General features: G+C 41.2%; 1 protein-coding gene across 9 annotated transcripts in view; it reads right to left on the reverse strand.

Annotated features, from left to right (window-relative positions):
• Positions 1 to 20,548, reverse strand: part of AUTS2 (activator of transcription and developmental regulator AUTS2) — a 1,755,315-nt gene that overhangs the window by 585,598 nt on the left and 1,149,169 nt on the right. For all 9 annotated transcript variants that reach the window (XM_073665136.1, XM_073665141.1, XM_073665139.1 and 6 more), the window contains one exon: positions 1,951 to 1,980. In XM_073665136.1, coding sequence (XP_073521237.1) covers positions 1,951 to 1,980 — 30 coding nt within the window. The remainder of the gene's footprint in view (positions 1 to 1,950; positions 1,981 to 20,548) is intronic.

Below are 20,548 nucleotides of genomic sequence, written 5' to 3' on the forward strand. Positions count from 1 at the left end.
TAATATTTTATAGCAGGTTATTTTCACACCTGAATACACGCACAACACTTAGACCTCGATTCATCATTTTCATTTTTTTATGTCCTTTTTCTTTTCATACTTTGGGCTATTGTTGCCATTTTTTGCACCAAATTCTTCAAAATGGCACACGCAGGTCATGAATTTTGCGCAAAGTCAAAATTGGTCTTTATTATTTTATTTAATCTATATTGACACCGTTAAGTGTAAAAAGTAATGCTTCACAAAATGGTACAAAAATTGCACCAAAGTAGCTGGCGTACATTAAATGCTTCCAGGGAGGTAGACTGGAATACATTTTCGACAAAATTTGTGACTTTTTTAAAACATCTGGAAACCATAAATTCAGTCCACAATGGTGAACATAATAAATAATAGGCAAACACATAAAATAGACATAAAAAAGATGCAAATGAAAAGATGGATAAGGTGCAAACAAAGAACAAGCACAAAGCGCCCAAAACTTACCAAAAAAGGCACAAAATGTAATGATGAATCGGTGCCTTTGTTCTTTAGCCATATTTACAAATAGCTAGAGATGACCAAATTGATTCGCCAGAATCCAATTTTTTTGTGATTCAATTTATGCAAATCTAGTAAAATGGTGTCCAGTTGCCATTTTTCTAGGTTCAAAAGGAATGTGAAGGGGTTAAAAAAAATCTTATACTTGCTTCTCCTCAGCCCTCCCTATACTCGTCCAAACACTACTGATCCTCTGATCAGCTCTTTTGTCTTCTGTCTTCATTCTGGGTCTCCAGATTCTTCTGGATGGATCTTCCATTCACTAGACCCCATGCCATCACATGAGGTATTGGCACATGTCAATGTTGTGTGTTGCTCCCCATGTAACTTCTTGGGGTCTAATGAACAAAAAATATGTCCAGAAGTGGCCGGAGGCCCAGAATGAATATAGAGTATAGATGGCATAAAAGCTGATCAGCGGACCAGGTGTGGTGGGACAGGCGTGAGAAGGACTGTGGGAACCTTAGTATGACAGGGTTTTTTAACCTTTTCCTGCCAGATTAAATTCGCAGTGAATGTATTCTATCACTTGAATATGGCAGCATATCCTCCATTAGGTCCCTCCTCTAACATCACTGATTTTCATATTACATTAGCTTTAGAGGATTAATATTAGATAAAGACAAATTAGCAAACTAAAGTTGTTGTCGACCATTTTAATATTGATGACCTATCCCTAGGCCTCCTACCAACCTCAGCGGTTATCACGTCCAGTGATAGCCAGATATAAACAGTAAAGTACAGCTCCATACACTATTTAGAGGCCATTATCAGAGATTGCCGATCAGTTCTAATTGAAGGGTATAGTGGCAAATCTGCGTTACCCAGCAGCAGCCACTGAACAGTATATGGAGCAGTGGTGTTCCACTCCATAAATTCTATCGGTTTTACTGGGAAAAAGGGCAGCATGCTCATTATTTTGGGTTAAAATGAAGACCACCCAAACAGAAACCAAATCAATGCCACCGGAAACCCATTTTTATTTCAGTTACACAAAATGCATATTTTTTAACAGTAGTGTTCAACTTAAGAAAAAAAAACTGTCCAGACAAAACTAATGTAATTGTACCATTTAGCAATATAAACATTTTTTGTTCATATTTTATGCTTGCCATATTTTGGTAATGATACTTTTATATGTATTTCAGAAATTAAAAACAGTTACTGAGTGACAAAAACAAAAATGTCATATATATCTACGGTATTTAATAATTTAGTTGTTAGTTTCACATATATATGAAATTATAAAATATAATGTATTGCATGGACATTTTAGGTTTTCTGCCATAAAACCAAAGAAGAAAAGATTCAGCATTTATTTCAGAATTTTAATTTTGGCAGATATAGTACTTACAGCAGAAGAACAAAGAGTAGCAACAAATTAAAATGCCAAAAGAGACAAGGCCTTACCTTTTCTTCCTGATCACTGTCACTGTCACACTGAAAAAAAAAGAAAACATTTTTTTTTAAAGAAAATATCAAAAATATCAGAACAAATTAGAATTTATGTTGAGCAAGAAAGCAAATACTTTTTTTAAATTAAATTATGATGTGCAGTAGAGCAAGTAACATTGCAAACAATATAACAGGACTAGAAATGAGCAATTTTTTGAAATAGGAAATCAGCTTGTTCGATGAATATTCCTTATTAAATTTGCCGCAAATCACAATAGTAAAAAGTCATTGCTTGCCAGCAAAAAACGAGAAATACAGAGAGAGATCAAATTAGCACTGAGGGGTTTAAAGGGAACCTGAAACCGTGAAAATACAATTCAATTTACAGGCAGTATGTTATAGAGAATGGGGTGCTGGGCAGATTGATCTATAGTTTTTGGAGAAAAGATTCAGTATAACCTGTTTTCATCATTTAATCCTCTGCTCTTTCTGTGATTTTTGGTCCAGTCGGCGGTCCTATCAGTGACTGACAGTTTTCTTTGCATAAGTGTGCAAATAGAGAAAGCTATCAACCACAGATAGGACTGCACACTGCACCAAAAATCCCACATAAATTAGAGGACTAAATGATAAAAACAGGTTATACTGAATCTTTTCTTACAGAATTATATATCAACAAGCTCACCTCCCACTGCACCTTAATATGGTGCCTGCTGATTGGATAGCATTTTCATGGAGACAGGTTCAGTTTAATATTTCTCTCCTAGTTTACAGTGTGTGAAGAATACACAAAGGCTGTAGTCAAGGTTCTGTTACTGCACTATATCTCAGACCAATCTATTCATCTTTACACTGCGTGACTATACAGATACAGCACTTCCCTATATCACTTGAACCTTTGGATTATTATTCACAATCTTAGGCTATATTCAGCGTTTTTCACCCATTGGAAGTAATGGGTAGTGAAAAAACGGAAAAAAAAAAAGGATGTGTGAACATAGCCATGAGGTTTTGCTGCGCTTTTAGTGAAAATAAGCAAGTACAGCAGCAGTATGTGAAACTCATTTATTTTTGTGATTTTACCATCTTGTCTTGGTCACTGAGATGGTTGTTTGTATTAGGAGAGTTTAATTAAATTAGTGATGTGTGCAGTGTAAACATTAGCTGAGCTACATGTGAGATTGAACAATACATGTGACCCAGTGAGGTGTGAAATTGAACAATGCCTGTGCAACTGAATGGTAAACCCCATAGTGTGAAAGTAAACAGTGTCATACAAACTTAATGCATTGCCAGTGTCTAAACTATTCCTGAACAAGCCAACTCCCCCACTATGCCAAAACCAGAATGAGATTTTTTTTTCACAGAACTTTATGTACATGCTTAAATAGAGACAGAGGGACAGTGAAAAAAACGCTGAAAAAATGCACAAAAAACGCAGCAAAAAATGCAGCCAAACATGTGTGAACATAGCCTTAGGCTACCGCTCACATTTTCTGTCTGCTTCAGCACTTCAGCAGTAAACCACAATCAGATTAGGCCTTTTTGTATCCCTATGTGGAATGAGTTATACTCTATGACCTTCTACTCCTTCATTATGCAAACATAAAATGGCGCTCCTTTGCCAACCCCCATATTTTATACTTGCTTTTATAGCCCCCCTGAGTGGCTGTGTTAAAAGAATATTGATGCCATAGGTGCCAGCTAATAAGAGGTAGTCCATGTGACAATGCAAAGAGTCATGAACAAGCTTCAGCAGGGTATGAAATGGCGCCTGACTTTTTTTTTGCTATTTTCACAAATCAAATTGCAAAGTGTTCAAAGTTGCATGGTACCTATGAATTTCAGGAAATTTGATTCAAAATTGACCCTCCATGGATCAATCGGCTCATCTCTAAGTAAGATGAAAAACATTGACCTGTGTTTATATACACCCTCAACATTGAAATTGCAAACATAAAGGGAAAATCAGTGGAATTATGAAAATCACAGGACTGATTCACATGTTTTTAATATGGAAATGATGAATAATGCAAATAAAATGTTCAAAACATTTTGATTTATTCAGTATTGAGTATGAGTTACACACAAAGAAATACACGCACTTACATGCTATGACATGCTATGAACGAGGTTTGCAGTGGTTGTCTGAGGAATGGTAATGTCACACTGAAGGTACTTTGAAAAGCAAATCATCAAGATCTGTTACTGGAGCTCAAGGTGCAATTGCTGACCAAGGACAGACCAGATATTTGTGATAGGAGACAAGTCTGGAGATGCTGCAGGCCATGGTAGCATGTTTAGGCCATGCAGGCTACTCCCAGTAGGACGCGTAACATGCAAACTGGTGTCATGTTTAAAAATGACTCCTGGGAGATTTTGGAGAAATGGTCGTATCACTGTTTCCGCAACCAAATCAAAGTGACTCCGAGCTTTTAGTGTACATGGAATGACGACTAGAGGGGTCCAGGTACCATACACCATAATTCTAAGAATAGTAGGAAAGCCACTCTACACCATAACTCCAGGAGTAGGTGTAACAAATGGCATGTTCCCTCGAAAAAGCATAAACATTCAGTGATAATGGTACAGAAGCAAATTTAGCATCAGTTACATTACACTTCAGTAAGAATAGTCACCTTAGGACTACCGGGAGGACACACATAAAGAAAAAAACTATGCTTTTTACTGCTACTCTTTAGGCTATCATATGTGCTGCAAATTCAAGTAAAATAAAAAAAATTCATCATTGTTTTTAAGCCAGTTATTTCGAACATCCTGTTAAACATCTTGTCTGGAGGAGTATACACTTCCATCAAAGTGTTAAGCTTCCTGACAGTCCAGTTCTAATTTCAAGGTCCACTTAATTCTGCATCAGGTAATTACAACTATACCCAGAAGCCCCATGTCTCCAGAGTTAAGCATATGGCGAAGGACTGAGACCTACTGGTGTCCATTATGTAAGCAGCACGGCTGCCAAGACAATTAAAAATGCACAGGCTTCTTTCCCAACACACACAGTGATTGACGGAATCACGATTTGGCCAGTCACTGTGTCTGCCAACAGTTTCTTCTGTGCTGGGGCCACATGGCACAGCGAGGAAACACTTCCATCTCCAGCATTAAATTCTCTTACTGACCCGGGGACTTTGCCACGGGCTCAGCAGGAGCAGGGCTTCTAATTTACAGCTCCATCCAATAGATCCCTCAGTGCCAGCCGCTGGCAGAGATTGATGACGGTCAGTCCTTTCAGCTTATAAATGATGCAAAAGCAATAAATGCACTGAAGAAATAGCACAGACATTTCTAGCTATGGATTCAGATACATTTGAAAAAAACGATAGCAGGTTTATAGCGAGGGCATACAGACATAAAGGCGTAATAACGTAATTGTACTAACTGTGCTAGCCATAATCATCAACATTAACAGAAATAAACACTTGAAATAGATCACTCTGTTTGTAATGACTCTATGTAATATATGAGTTTCACTTTTTGTATTGAAGAACTGAAATAAATTAACTTTTTGATGATATTCTAATTTAGTGAGATGCTCCTGTATTTAAAGGGATTGTCTAGCACCTAACAATTGATGATCTATTTGTAGGATGGATCATCAATATTACATTGGTGGGGGTCAAACACCTGGCTCTCCTCCAATCAGTTGAACTATGCTCCAGCAGGGGCCAGAATAAAACTATTTGTTCGTTGAAATATTATTTAGTAGTCATGGGGGGTGCTATGTTTCTCCCCACACTTCACTTAGCTGCAGCCATTAATGGTGCAGTTTTGTAACTGGTAGGAGTGCTGAAAGTGACAGTGAGCCCTCCCGGGCAGGGTCCTCTCTCCTCCTGTACTAGTCGGTGACTCGTTTTTGTTCAAGATTATTGTACTTGTTTTTTGCTATGTATACCCCTTTTCACATGTAAAGCTCCATGGAATAGATGGTGCTATAATAATAAATAATAATAATAATAATAACCTCCAACATTCTCATGTTGATGACGTATCCTAAAAATAGGTAAATTGTGAGGTCCTAGACAACCCTTTTAAACTGTAGAATATGTCCATAAGGGATGATAAGTGTGGAAGCAGGAAATAATCCATTCTGATTAATTATGGATAATTTGCATTTTCAATAAATTTGACTTCTTTGTAGTTCCAGGAGATCTATAGTCTTGAGTTAGAAATCTAGAAAAAAGTCTCTGAAAAGCAAAAGAGCCTGGAGGACCAAAGAAATGTCACACACAAAAAAAAGAAGAAAAAAAAGAATGACTATGTATGGTGGGTATAAAGGTGTATTTAGAAATGATGTCATAGTCTATTACAACACATAAGTATTGTCCTAAAACACATAATCATTTTGTCCTTTATAGAATGTTAAGAAAAACGAACTATAGCTATTACAGCAGTCTCAATAACATATTGTATCTCCATCATTTTAGAAATAAATGCAAATGTCATGCATTTGTGATAAATGACTGTTTCACATAAATAGGTTGTTTTTATGTATATACTATACAGGCCCACATTATGAAAAGTATGTGAACTTCATTATACTGGGTTTACATGACCCGCAAATCCCTGGCTTCTGCAAATAGGTGATTTGTTTCAGTTCGGAATTCATAGAAACAATTATACTATACAAAATAGTCCGTGTTTTGATTACTGTAGATTCGGTTGGGTGATAAAACACCAAGCTTAGCTGTTTTCTGTTCCACCATTTAAAACCTATGTGGTTAGATAGGAATTTGGTGATTTGACTAAAATAAAACTTGTTACTGTAACTGTTTTATTAAATTGTGAGCCCTCAAATGGTGCATTCAAATCGTTTATACCAATCCTGCTGAGTATACATTACATTCCTACACCGCTTCATGATTTTCACACTGTCAATGCTTTAAGAAAGCTTAAAGGGAACCTGGCAGTTAAAAAAATGCTATTAACCAGCAGATATGGGGTTAATCTGTAGGTTAATAGCATTCGGAAGCTGCCCGTCCACTGCACTGAAAGCCCCACTGCTAGGTGCCAGGAGGAAATGCACTTTATTCCTACCGGCAGCCTTGGGTTTTTAGTCATAAAAGCACCACTTCAGTCACCGCTCAGTACATAGTGAGCATTGGCTGTAACCACGCCCCAGCACTGACTGACTTAAGCTGAGCCGGCTGTCAGTCAGTCCCGGGGTGTGGTTATAGTTACCACTCCCTATGTACTGAGCTGTGTCTGAATCTATGCCAGCTGCAACCCTATGACTGAAAGACTAAGGCTGCCAGAAGAAATAAGATTCATTTCCTCCTGGCACTGGGGCTCTCAGCGCAAGTGCTGGGCAGCCTTCAGAACGCTATTAACCTGCAGATTAACCCCATATCTGCAGGATAATAGCATTTTTTATGTGACAGGTTCAATTTAAATACTGCATTGAGTTATTCTTGCATATTATGCATTACAAGTTTATATTGTGGTATTAATTATGTTGCTCGCTCATTAGCAGTACCGAATGCATTGACATGGGTCCACTCTGTGCCCTGGTCAGATGACAAGATTAGGGTTGTGCACCCACAACAGTATGACATTCCATATGATGATCACTTGACTTTCTCTACTGGGAGCTCCACAACATCAGATTTACCCATCTGAAGGGACAAAGCTAGCATGTCATCCCTTGCCATTGACTGATTTGAATTAGTCCAAAGTACTAGCCACTGTCTGGCCCTGTTTCATCAGAGCTTTTATGGCAGTATTTTGTGCAACTCGGAATTGCACAAAAAAATGTTGCAACTTTCGCATTTTCACGCCAGATTTTGTCTAGCTCCACCAAAATGAGCAGAGCTGTGTAGGATTGGAGTATGTGATGCCACAGCTCAACTACTTCATGATGAGCTGTAACATGCCTTATACCAGAAATGTTAGTCCAGTCCTTGACTGGAAATAAATCTGTGGCGAAGCACATGGAGGCTCTTGCCACTCGTCAGACACTCCTGATTCTTTAACAGTCATGCTTCTCTTGATGAATGAGGAGGGTCCGATTACACTATGCGCACTCATCAAGACCATTGTAAAAATCTTTAGTCTTAATGAATAGGGGCCATTTTTTTCTAAATTGCTATACACAGCCAGCCGTCGAGTGTAGCCCATATTAAACAGCAAAAATAATGAGATAGATTACAAGAAGTTGGGTCTTTTTATCTCTACTTATACTCCCCTGTCTGTCAAACTGCATAAGTTCAGGGCAGGCAAGCGATTGGAGAATGGCAGGAGCAATGAATGCTGGAAAGTGATGGAAAAGAAGTTCCAGCTCCTATAGTGCTGGCAGAATGATAATGAAGCTGAGCCAGCCACTCGGTGGAGAGCAAGTAACAGGGATTTAGAATTAAATATGCTTTTATAAATTCAGGCAGAGCATTTTTTCTACTGTAAATGCAAATTTAGCTGGGCTTTCTGTATTAAAAAAAACGTTATAAATTCAATGAGATTGTTTTCAGCCCTTTTGTAGAAATAAAGCTTTATTAATGTTATACATGGTGGTATTAAGTATTAGAGTAACCCTGTGTACTGTACAGTACATAAATGTCCAAGCTATATCACAGTACAACGCCGCTACTGCGTGTGTGTATGTGATTATCGCTAAATCATTTGTAATTAAAAATTGTGCATTCAAGTTCATTCCATTTTAACTCAAATAATGAGACAAAGGCAAATTATTGTCCGGCCTTCTAAGTTCCAATTAATGTCACTGCTATGGCGCAAACTATGCATTCTATAAATGAAAATAATACGTCTTATTCTTCTCTGGTTCTGTTTTAAGATGCTGTTGAAAACTAAAGCTCATTATAAATGAAAAGAATTCCTCCTTTAGGCATTAGTGTAATGTAATCGGCCTTTATGTTTTGCATCACTAGTAATACCGTTCTTGGATGTAGAAGTAAAATTCCTATGCATTGATTGCATTACGGTTGGATAAGTCATGCATAGTTAAAATATTTACCTACCGTAGATTTATTTGCCTATATTATGTTTATGTTCACATACCTAGTTGCTTTGTATAAATTTTAACTTCTATTTTAATCTAAGCTCTGTAGCGGTTTAATACCGGTTGTCTAACACCTGCATAAAACTGTGGCATTTTATTCTGGCTGTATCATACATTTACAATGTAAATCAGCTAATTTTTCTTTAAATGATCCTTCTATTTTATGTACTGAATTTCTATTACCTAGATTCACATCTTTCAATTTCCTCACTCTATTACGCCCACAGTGTAACTGACAATCTTAATGGATTTCTCTAAACAATATTTACCAGTTTTCAGAATGCATATTAAAATTGCTTTTGGAGGTTAAATATTGCATATATCCGTTAGTAGATATAAATGTAAAAAAATATATGTTTTTAACAACTAATGGAATGGAGTAGTACCAGTAAATTGGTATTGCTTTAAAGTAATTAATGGGAACATAACCAATCTTTAGCTGTGATGCTGCGTTCAGTAAATTATTACATTTCTCATTAATTTAAGTTGAAATTTAATTAATATTAATTGTCACAACATAGGTATCAATAAGCATCTTAGTTGTGAATGATTAATGGGGCGGCCCCATGAAGACAAACTCTATTTAAAGAGTTGGCCACATCTTCTTAAGCAGAGGTATACTGCAGCCCAATTTCGTGACTTCTTGGCTGTTATGTCCGCACTTTATTGATTGACACTTCAGGCCAGCAGCATTGTCCTGTCGCTGTCCTGATTGTGCCTCTGGAGTATCAAAAGGGCAGTGGGACTGGAGAGAGGTGGTCATGATTAGGCGCCAGCCGTGTGTGCCAGCCATCCCAGTGGCCTCAACTCAGTGCATGCAAGCTTAGAAGGAAATAGCTTGTAAGCGCTGTGCATGGTCAGCTACCACCGGTGGTAGCTTTAGTCCTACACAAGGGCTGAAAAAAATCTCATTGAATTTATAACGTTTTTTTTAAATATAGGAAACCCAGGTAATTTTGCATTTACAGTAGGAAAAATGCTCTGACCTGAATCTAGATTGTGACCCCAATGGGGACAGTGAGGATGGTGTCTGTAAAGCGCTGTGGAATTAATGGAACTATATTAGGGAGTAAAAAAAATACATTTTATTATTATTATTATTTTTTTTACAAGCACTAACCAAGCATACCTGTGTAAGACGTTTAAATAGTAACTTATCTAAAGCTGGTCATACACATTAAATAGTTGTTGATTACTGTCCAGTCAACTGCTATCTCTCCCATCACGCCAAGGCTGGGCCAAACGTTTCTGGATTCTCTATTATAGAGTCACTACCAGAGTTATCTGGCAGAGGCTTATTTCCCAGCTAAGCAAAAGCATCGAGTGGCTGAATTCCCACCACCCGATCTGACATAATCTGTTGGGGATAGTCGGAAAAATCCCATAAACATTAGATGGCTGGAGGATCCCAACAAAATTGCTTTTATTCCTCATCATAAAAATGGTTGGTAGAAACATGCATTACATAAGCAGTATTGTGGTTATGTCATGAATTATAACTAATGCAATACGCTGGGAACCTCATTATATAAGATATGCATAATGAACTGGATATAAACGTAACACCCCCCTGTTTAATAGTACAGCCATTTAAATAGTAGAAAGACTGAATCTTTAAATTTACATTTATTAACACTAAGTATATATTATTAAAAACTGAGCACTGTTGCTGTGAATCCAGGTCGGGAAGAAACAATAGAATACTTATTAAAAGTAGTTGCAGCCTCTGAATGTCTCTCTGTCTCTCCTCTCTGTGCAGCAGTTCACCCTCCTCTTTCCTTATATATTAGTAAGGTGTAGCCTGATCTCTCAGTGAAACCGATAACCCATCTCACCACCACTAAACTAAAGACAGATTTTTATAGTGAATTAATTAGTGATCATTTAAAGACGGTGCATTACGTAGATAAAGGAAGAAAGAAAAATCTAATAAGCAAAGAATAAAGTGTTTGTCTGTACTAAAACACCATACAGTTTCTTATTCAAGTTTGTACTATTGATTTAGAAAAAAAAACAATTGAAATAACAAATTCTCTTTAAAAACTAGCTCAGACATTAGGCAATCTTTGGTAAGACACATGGACAAAACATAGACAAATATGTTCTACGATTCATTGAACTTTGTTTTTTAAGGAATGGCACTTAAGTTTGAAATCTTTTTTTTATTATGTTATATATAACACACTGAGATATAATGATTCTAAAACTACAGTGGCTTGTGAAAGTATTCACCTCCCTTGGCATAAATTAACTAAGATGATAACGGGCACACCTGTTTGTTGCCCATTATATTCCCTTCTATAATGCAAAAACCATAAACTCTATAATACACACATATATTCCATTTACTATACATATAAAGCATGTGTATCTGTATGCACGTGTACTAATTTTATTTATTTATTTTACTCACTTATATAGCGCCATTAATTCCACAGCACTTTACAGACATTATCAGCTCTGTCCCCATCATCTGATGAAGGCTGACCTAGCCGAAACCCGTGCTTTATCATTGTATTTTAATTGAAGAATCATGGAAGCATAAAGTGGAAGTGCCTATCTCTTGTTATTTCTTCTACAAAAATATATATGTAACGTTGGAACCTCTTTAAGGACTCTCCAGGGTATATGAAGGTGACAGCAGACCGCTAACAAGGATCAATTTGGAATTCATGTTATCCTTGTGTCTGTATGCACAACCGCACAAGCTGTGCAAAATTTCTCATTTGCTACCAATCGTGATATTATCTAATACTACTGAGATGCCTCAAAGCCTTCTGTAAGCCCCTTACCCTGGGAGATGTGGGACTCGGAGTCAGGTCCTGTGATGGAGAGATGGGGTGCAGCCGTGGCCCGGACCCGCTCCGTGCCCAGGGCCGTCACATTAAAAAGGATGGTATGGGCTTATCTGGGTTGAGTGGCTGATTGCGACTACGCCACCTGTGGCAACTGGTGAAGGCCACCAGCGCTGCTACAGTCCGCCGAGGCATGGTGTTATGGCAGCCGACGTTGTTACTACTCCTCACAGGCGGAGCAGGGCCTCAGGGCAGAGGAACAGGACGGAGGGGGTAGTTGTCCAGGAGGTCTGGTGCTGCGTAGTGCGGTGTAGTGCAGAATAAAGACTCCGGAGGCCATAGGGGTGAACTTCCAAGGCTTTACTCACGAAAGAGATGGCAATAGGAAGGCGACTCCCTGCTCCTCGCGGGGTCCTGTGGTCACCAGAGACGAAGGGGATCCAACACCCTCCGAGTAAGTCCAGTGTTAAATCAGGACCCTGCACCAGAGTGTTCCTAGACTTCAGACCGGGTCCTTTACTGTCTGTGTGTGTGTGGATAGGCCGGGTCTCCCTCTGAACTTCACTCAGAAAAAGGGTACGGGTGGCAGCGCCATTCCTTCCGTTACCCGGTGGGATCCTCAGGGCCTACCGGGCTTTCCCGACCAGGACGTGGAGTAGCAAGGTCGGGTGTCGGGGGCCGGCACCCCTCTTACAGCCAGAATCCCTATGAATAGATCAGGTTGGCGAGGACAGGTGGCGTATACCGCTCTGTCTGCATCCTCCCTGGGATCCATTTGCGGTGAAGCTACACTCTTAATCTCCGCGCCTTCTTGGTCATGGTCCCTGACCGGGCTGAGACACACATTATCTGCAGCCTGCCCCTCGACCCAAGGCCAAGGTACGAGGGCTGTGTCTCCATTCGATGCAGGCCCACACAGGATCCGCGTCCAGGGTAGGAGCTCACAGTAGAACCATCAAAGAACCATCAAAAGACAAAGACCATGAACCAAGATGGCTGTGTATTAAATATGAATTATTAAGTGTCACTAAAATGTGAGTCCTCCACCCTCACCCACTAAATGGTTCCCCTATCTCTTGGTTCCCCAGTCTCCCGATAACCAGGAGTGCAGCACCTAGTGCATTCTAGCCCCCTCTGGTGGGAGAAGTGTGGTATTGGATGTGGAGGAAGGGTCCTGACCATCGCACTGTTCTTACTTCAGAGGAGGAACACTACACTCCATTAGAGAAGTGTAGCATTCCTGTGGCGGTTGAACCCTCAGGGGCACCACATTCCCCCCTGGTGAAACACAGCATGTCCGCGGGCTGCAAAAGAGTAACACCTAGGAAAGTTTTCTTTTCATATAACAATAAACCATCTTCCCTTTATGGGAGGCACATCTTCTTAAACATTACTAACAGCATACATAATAAAAGAATACAAAGGTATAAAAGTATAAAATTATAAAAGTGCTAGCATTTTCCAGAGACATTTTATGCACAGACAGACGGGTTAAAGTGCAAGGACGAAGAGTCAGTTCAGAAGCGCGAAGGACCTGTCCCAAACCCTCAGCGTGGGCCCTGGGGTGGCTGCAGGGCATGAAGATACCAAGTTGGACCTCCAAGAGAGCCACCCTGACAGGTTTTTCTTCTGAGGTAGAAATATCCGCGATTTTACATAAAACCAATAAGGAGCACCTAAAGAGATGCAAACTATTTACAGGGTAAGAGTCTGTCTGCTGCAAGTCCGCAGGGACCAATGTCTCTAGAAACCGGGATTATAAATCAAAAACATAAACACAAACAGTATAACTTTTAACAGGTTACAGCCGCCGGGGCTGTTTAAATCTCGGGTTCCCTCCTGGGAAAAGGCTCGTTCCTCCCGACGGAGGCTGACCGGTCCTCTGAGGCTGAGCACGAGGGGGCATCACTCCCAGACACCTTGTGGACATCCAGGGCGTACCACCCCCGCACCCCATGGTGGTGGGTGTAAGTAACTACATCACCCGGGAAGAGGTTCCGGCCAGGGTGTCCCTTCTTCAGCCGCGGCTCGACGTCCCGCCTGCTGACAAAGACGTCGTCCTGGTAATGGGGACTCCTTATGAACCCCCACCCCGCCTCATGATGGAAGCGGACGACTTGCCCTTCCACTCGGGGACTTGGACGGGTTGCCTCTTCCTGTTGGGCCCAGGACTTTGCAGCCTTGGCCCGCACCTCGAGGCGCTCGCAGCGGACCTCCCTCTGGCGTTGCTCCCGAGTGAGTTGGAGAATCTGCTCACGGCACCGCTCACTCCTCCTCTGCGCTTCAGTCCGGGTCTCCCGGGGGAAGCCAATCAGGTCCCCCCCCTGGTTGTCCCAGGCCCACTCCTCAGCCTCTGGCCAGGTGACTGTCGGTGCGGGTAGCGGTGTCATAAGGGGTTGCTGCGGGTCCTCTGTAAGTGTGGACCAGTCCGGGTTGGGGTCGGTGGACACCCCAGCAGCCTCAGGCGCTTCCGATTCGGGAGTTGGGCGGCAGTGCAGGTCTCCGCCTATGGCTGAAGCTTGCTGCTCCGGGGCAAAGACCTGCTCCCAGGTGACCACGCCGGGCAGGAGATACTCAGTCATGAGGTCCAATATGGGCACGGTAGGCTCAGCAGCCAGGGCAGGGGCAGTACACTCACCCGCCTCTGGGCCACTCGCGACCTCTGTCACCGCTTCTCCCTGAGCTCCAGCTCCTTGGCGGCGGGTCCGGATGCGCAGCAGCATGTCTTCTCGCCACGCAGCAGACGCCGCCTTCTGGGCATCATCCAGTCTCTGTGCAAGACCCGGGGCTTACTGGTGGAGAAATGCTATATCTCCCGCTGTGAGTCTGGTGCCACTTCGATCCCTGCCGGGGGAAGGACCTGGACCGGGTTCGGAAGGCTCCATTTGTTGTGCTCCAGCAGCGTCCATGTCCGTTCCTGAAGGTCGCCAAACACCAACTGCAATGGCCGCACCTCGTTGTTTTACTTCTTCCTCCTCTTTCGGGGCGGTTCCTGGGCGGTATGCTGACAGGCCCGCCTTCTTTCAGCCCATCCGGTTTGACGGACATTACCCCGCGGACAGTCTCTGATGGAAGGGGCGGTCCGCACCTTTGGCGCCATGCAGGAGCCCAGCCCACGATGGGAGGTGTTTGAAGACCATCTTTTCACAGCACTATGGCGCCTGTTCTTGGGCGGGCGCCATTTTAAGTGGAAAACGACAGTCCAAGGTGTAAGGCACACAGTACCCGGTAGCAATGGGTAATTCCTTCCTTTGCTGCGGGCACGTGATCCTGCCGACTACGCCAGTGATGTGACACCTCAAAGCCTTGTGTAGGCCCCTTACCCTGGGAGATGGGGGACTCGGAGTCGGGTCCTGTGATGGAGAGATGGGGTGCAGTCGTGGCCCAGACCCGCTCAATGCCCAGGGCCGTCACATTAAAAAGGATGGTATGGGCTTATCCGGGTTGAGTGGCTGATTATGACTACGCCACCTGTGGCAACTGGTGAAGGCCACCAGCGCTGCTGCAGTCCGCTGAGGCATGGTGTTATGGCAGCCGACGTTGTCCTCCACACTCACCCACTAAATGATTCCCCTATCTCTTGGTTCCCCAGTCTCCCAATAACCAGGAGGGCAGCACCTAGTGCATTCTAGCCCCCTCTGGTGGGAGAAGTGTGGTGTTGGATGTGGAGGAAGGGTCCTGACCATCGCACTGTTCTTACCTCAGAGGAGGAACACTACACTCCATTAGAGAAGTGCAGCATTCCTGTGGCGGTCGAACCCTCAGGGGCGCCACACTACGCTTAGATAGCACTGCCTTGTAAACTAGGTTACACCCTGCAGCAATCTAGATTCCATATCAGTATGTCTTTGGAGAGTGGGAGGAAACCCACGCAAACATGGGGAGAACATACAAACTATTTGCTAATGTTGTCCTTGGTGGGATTTGATCCCAGGAACTTTCAAACATATTAATGCAAAGTCTATAAGTTATTTTTAAGTGAAGTAAAAAATGATGCATGTACAGTTGTGTCCCAAAGTTTACATACCCTGGCAGGATTTTTCCTTTCTTGGCCTTGTTTCATAGAATATGAGTGATAACAAAAAAACTTTTTCTCCACTCATGGTTATTGGTTGGGTGAAGGCATTTATTGTCAAACTACTGCGTTTTCTCTTTTTAAATCTTAATGACAATCAAAAACATCCAAATGACCCTGATTAAAAGTTCACATACCCCAGTTCTTAATACCATGTATTGCTCCCTCTAACATCAATGACAGCTTGAAGTCTTTTGTGGTAGCTGTGGATGAAGTTCTTTATTTTCTCAGATGGTACAGCTGCCCATTCTACTTGGCAAAAAGCCTCCAGTTCCTGTAAATTCCTGGGCTGTCTAGCATGAACTGCGTGCTTGATATCTCCCCAGAGTGGCTCAATGATATTGAGATCAGGAGACTGAGATGGCCACTCCAGAACCTTCACTTTGTTCTGCTGTAGCCAATGACAGGTTGACTTGGCCTTGTGTTTTGGATCGTTGTCATGTTGGAACGTCCAAGTACGTCCCATGCGCAGCTTCCGGGCTGATGACTGCAAATTTGCCTCCAGCATTTGCTGATAACGTGCTGCATTCATCTTTCCTTCAACCTTTACCAAGTTTCCTGTGCCTTTGTAGCTCACAAATCCCCAAAACATCAGCAATCCACCTCCGTGCTTTACAGTAGGAATGGTGTTCCCTTCATCATAGGCCTTGTTGACCTCTCTCCAAATGTAACGTTTATGGTTGTGGCCAAAAAGTTAAATTTTGGTCTCATCAATCCAAGTTGCCTTGTTCCAGAAATTTTGAGGCTTGTCTCTGTGCTGTCTGGCATATTGTAGGTGAGATACTTTGTGGCATTTGCGCAGTAATGTCTTTCTTCTGGCGACTCGACCATGCAGCCCATTTTTCTTCAAGTGCCTCCTTATTGTGCATCTTGAAACAGCCACACTGCTAGTTTTCAGAGAGTCCTGAATTTCAGCTGATGTTATTTATTGGTCTTTCTTTGCATCCCGAACAATTTTCCTGGCAGCTGTGGCCAAAATTTTTGTTGGTCTAACTGACCGTGGTTTGGTTTTTACAGAGCCCCTGATTTGTTAATCACAGTTTGAATGCTGCTGTCTGGCATTATCAATTCCTTGGATATCTTTTTGTTACCCTTTCCTGTGTTATACAGTTCAACTACCTTTTCCCGTAGATCTGTTGACAATTCTTTTGCTTTCCCCGTGACTCACAATACAGAAACGTTAGTGGCTGGATGACAGATGCAAGAGTCTGTCTGGAGCCCAGAAACTCACTCAGCTTTCATGCACACACACTGATTACAAGCAAACAGGTCACAGGTAAGGATGTTACCTTTAGTAGCCATTCAAACCCATTTGTGTCAAATTCTGTGCATGTTATCAGGCCATAATCAACAGGGTATGTGAACTTTTGATCAGGGTCATTTGGATGTTTTTGATTGTCATTAAGATTTTAAAAAAGAAAACACAGTAGTTTGATAATAAATGGCTTCACGCAACTAATAACCATGAGTGGAGAAAAAGTTTTTTTGTTATCATTCATATTCTCTGAAACAAGGTCAAGAAAGAAAAAATTCTGTCGGGGTAGGTAAACTTTTGAGATCAACTGTAAATTACACCTACAAAGTAAGAAAACATAAAACAAACTAATAGAAAAATGCACCTTAATCAATAGAGTTTAATTCTTTGACTGTGCGTAGTTAGGGTCCATTTATACCGCAAGATTACTATGAACAAGAGCTTCTAGGAATACTGGATTTACTATAATCTTGCAATGTAAACAGGTTGCTGGTTATGCAATGAACAAGCAAAACAGTCATTCATCAGGTGAAATGATCATTTATGACGCAAAAAAGAGCATCATTCTCAGCAGTGTCTTGCCTTGTTTAAAAAGGACTCACACAATGGAAAGCAATGCAGCTTATTCCCACTAGAATTATAGAATGTTAGAGTTGGAAGGGATCTCCAGGGTCATCGTGTCCAAACTCCTGCTCAATGCAGGATTCACTAAACCATCTCAGACAGATCGTTCAGTGCGCATCATTTGATCCACCTGTATCAACAGGTTATTCCATGATTGCTTATCTGTAAATATTCACTGATCATCGGTCGTTTAATGCTGCAAGTCTGGTGGTGTAAACCCACCTCTAGAAAGACATGTGTCAAAGGTTTTGCATCAATTTTCTGGCGTCATAAATTTGCATGCCTTCTAAAAAAAGGGTATGCTTAAAGGAAAGAGGGTGTGATTAAAAGGAATTTGTCACCAGGTTTTTGCTACATTTTCTGAAAGCAGTATAATAAAAGAAAAGAGACCCCGATTCCAACTGTGAATCACTTAGTTTTCTGAGTGCAGCAGTTGTGACAAAATCAGAGTTTTTATATGTGGAATGCAGCAGAGCTGAGAAAGCTAACCCCGCCCACAGCAGGCTCTCTATGTACATTGTCTATTGACAGTGAGCTGGTTATCACAGGAGGGGGCAGAGTCGGAAAAGCAGTTGTGTGAGCATCAGACTTGGCAGTGATAATGCCCTAGTGATAAAACCTTCACTGTAAGTAAACAACAGCACACAGCCTAATAAGTGACTTGTCACTGAATTCAGTGTTTCAACCTCTATCCCCTGCTGTCTTCAGACTACATAGCAGAAACCTGCTGACTGATTCCCTTTAAGTGATGAAAATGAGGTTTTAGCCAGATTTAGGTATTGGATAAGGTATAGAGCTCATCTAAAGCACATGCTAAATGTGATGCAAGTAATGAATAACATTTTTTTTTTGTCGCAAGTTGCCCCCAATGGGTTAAAAACTATTAGTTATTATAGTAACTGAAAATTATTATAGTTTTTTTTCTACACATATCTAAAACTTTTGCATAGTATTCTATATAAGTTCAAATCTGAAGATTTTTGCATTCATTTTTTTTTCCTCGCATTAAATGCAATACAGCACTAATTGGACGGATAAGACTTTAAATACAATACACATGCCATAAAGCTGCAACATGTGATACATGTTATGTGGGACACAGTAGACCAGCAGTAAATTAACCTGGGAAATTGTGCACGTGATGCCATTGGCAATATTGATTTCACATAGAGAATGACTTACTGTTAATAACTTTAACATTGACCATATTAAGGGTTAAAATAAAACAACCCACATTTTTGTCATTACATACATAAAAAAATCATCCTGAGTCCTTTTCTCTTTCTTGTCTGCCTGTGAAGCCAATTGCTTTGATTGCGGTGATATGAGCATGCTGAAATGACTTGCCCCTGCTTGTGAGGCAAATGGAACATGCTAATAGAACTCATCGTATTACCCGATGCACAAGTGCCATAGCTCATTACCTTAAGATAAAAGGATATCATTGCAGACGGCAAGCAGAATTGACTTTCTGAGGCCCGACTTGATGATGATTTAATCAACTGCTCTTTTTCACTTCTCATCCCTGTGCCTGTCTGTTTCACAGGTGCCTTTAAATGAGACACTCGGAAAGTGAGCGAGGAGTAAGAAATTGCTGTCATTACATTTCAAGAAAGAAGGTATGCAAATATGCGACAGAAAGATTGTGTTCATAATTGGCCCGCTAAGATACAACGATCATGCTTGACAGGTGAGGGCAAGTCATTTGTATGTCCTTAGAGTGAAGCAACCATTCTTATTTATGGATGCCCAATTCAATAAACAATGAAGGAACTTAGCCGAGAAAAAGCAACCCTAAGCTGTATCATATACTGTACCAATGATAAATCACAAAATTATTATGTATAGGCTGTTTAGATGTACTCTATAATCACATTAGGACCCAACATCATCTAATAAATCATAACATACTTATGGTCATTACAAATGAATCTCCTTGAAACAAAAGCTAATTATGGTCTGATGTTGGACCTCCCAACACGTTGACCGCCCAATGGTGAGTGCTGCTGTTCTATTCACCCTCTAACTTTGACCAGACTTCAACCGCCCAAGCCTTCCTTACTGAAGGTCTACCATTTCCCAGGTTGTGGATGGAATTAGAAAGCTTAGTCCCTATAAATATAAAACATAATATTCACTACTTTTATATGTAGGTATACAAAATATTTACGACTTAAACGAAAAATGAGTTGCAAGTGACATGTTTTCTCTAATATGGAAACTAAAAGAGAACTGTAAAACTCTTTAGAGGTAAGCTTCTCACATACTCTTGCAGGCTGCCTTGTTTTTGAAAAGGAAGGTGTGGACTGGTAGTAAATCAGGAGCATTAAAGGGCATTTATGTATGTTTGTCAGGGAGTCTAATGTGGAATACTAACAGTGCGTAATGTACTCACTGTTAGGATTCTGTTCTTTCTACACACATAGGGTGCTAGTGCTGACAGCTTTGTTTTCCGTTTCTATCAATCATCTCAATTGAAAGAAGCGGAAAGAAATGGTAGGCACATGATACACATATGCAAAATGCATATGAGATGTCACATGACAAGCACTAGTATTGTAGAAATAGCAGAATCCCAACAGAGAGTACATTACACACTATTAGGATTCTACATTTTAGACTCACTGTCAGATTATATAAATATCCTGGCCAACTTCTTTATTGATTGATAAAATATTAGGCTTGCCTAGTTGAGTAGTTCTGCCTCCTTTTCCCCTTACGGGAGCTACCATGTCTTGGAACTACCGACTGGACTGTCCCACTAGGCCTCCTGCCCCAGATCCCATCTCAGGAGAATCATTTACTCTTTCTATCTCTTTTCCTCATCACTACTC

Source organism: Phyllobates terribilis, unplaced genomic scaffold, assembly GCF_046119375.1.
Source record: "Phyllobates terribilis strain yellow unplaced genomic scaffold, ASM4611937v1 Scaffold_2__4_contigs__length_985480577, whole genome shotgun sequence".
NCBI lineage: Eukaryota > Metazoa > Chordata > Amphibia > Anura > Dendrobatidae > Phyllobates > Phyllobates terribilis.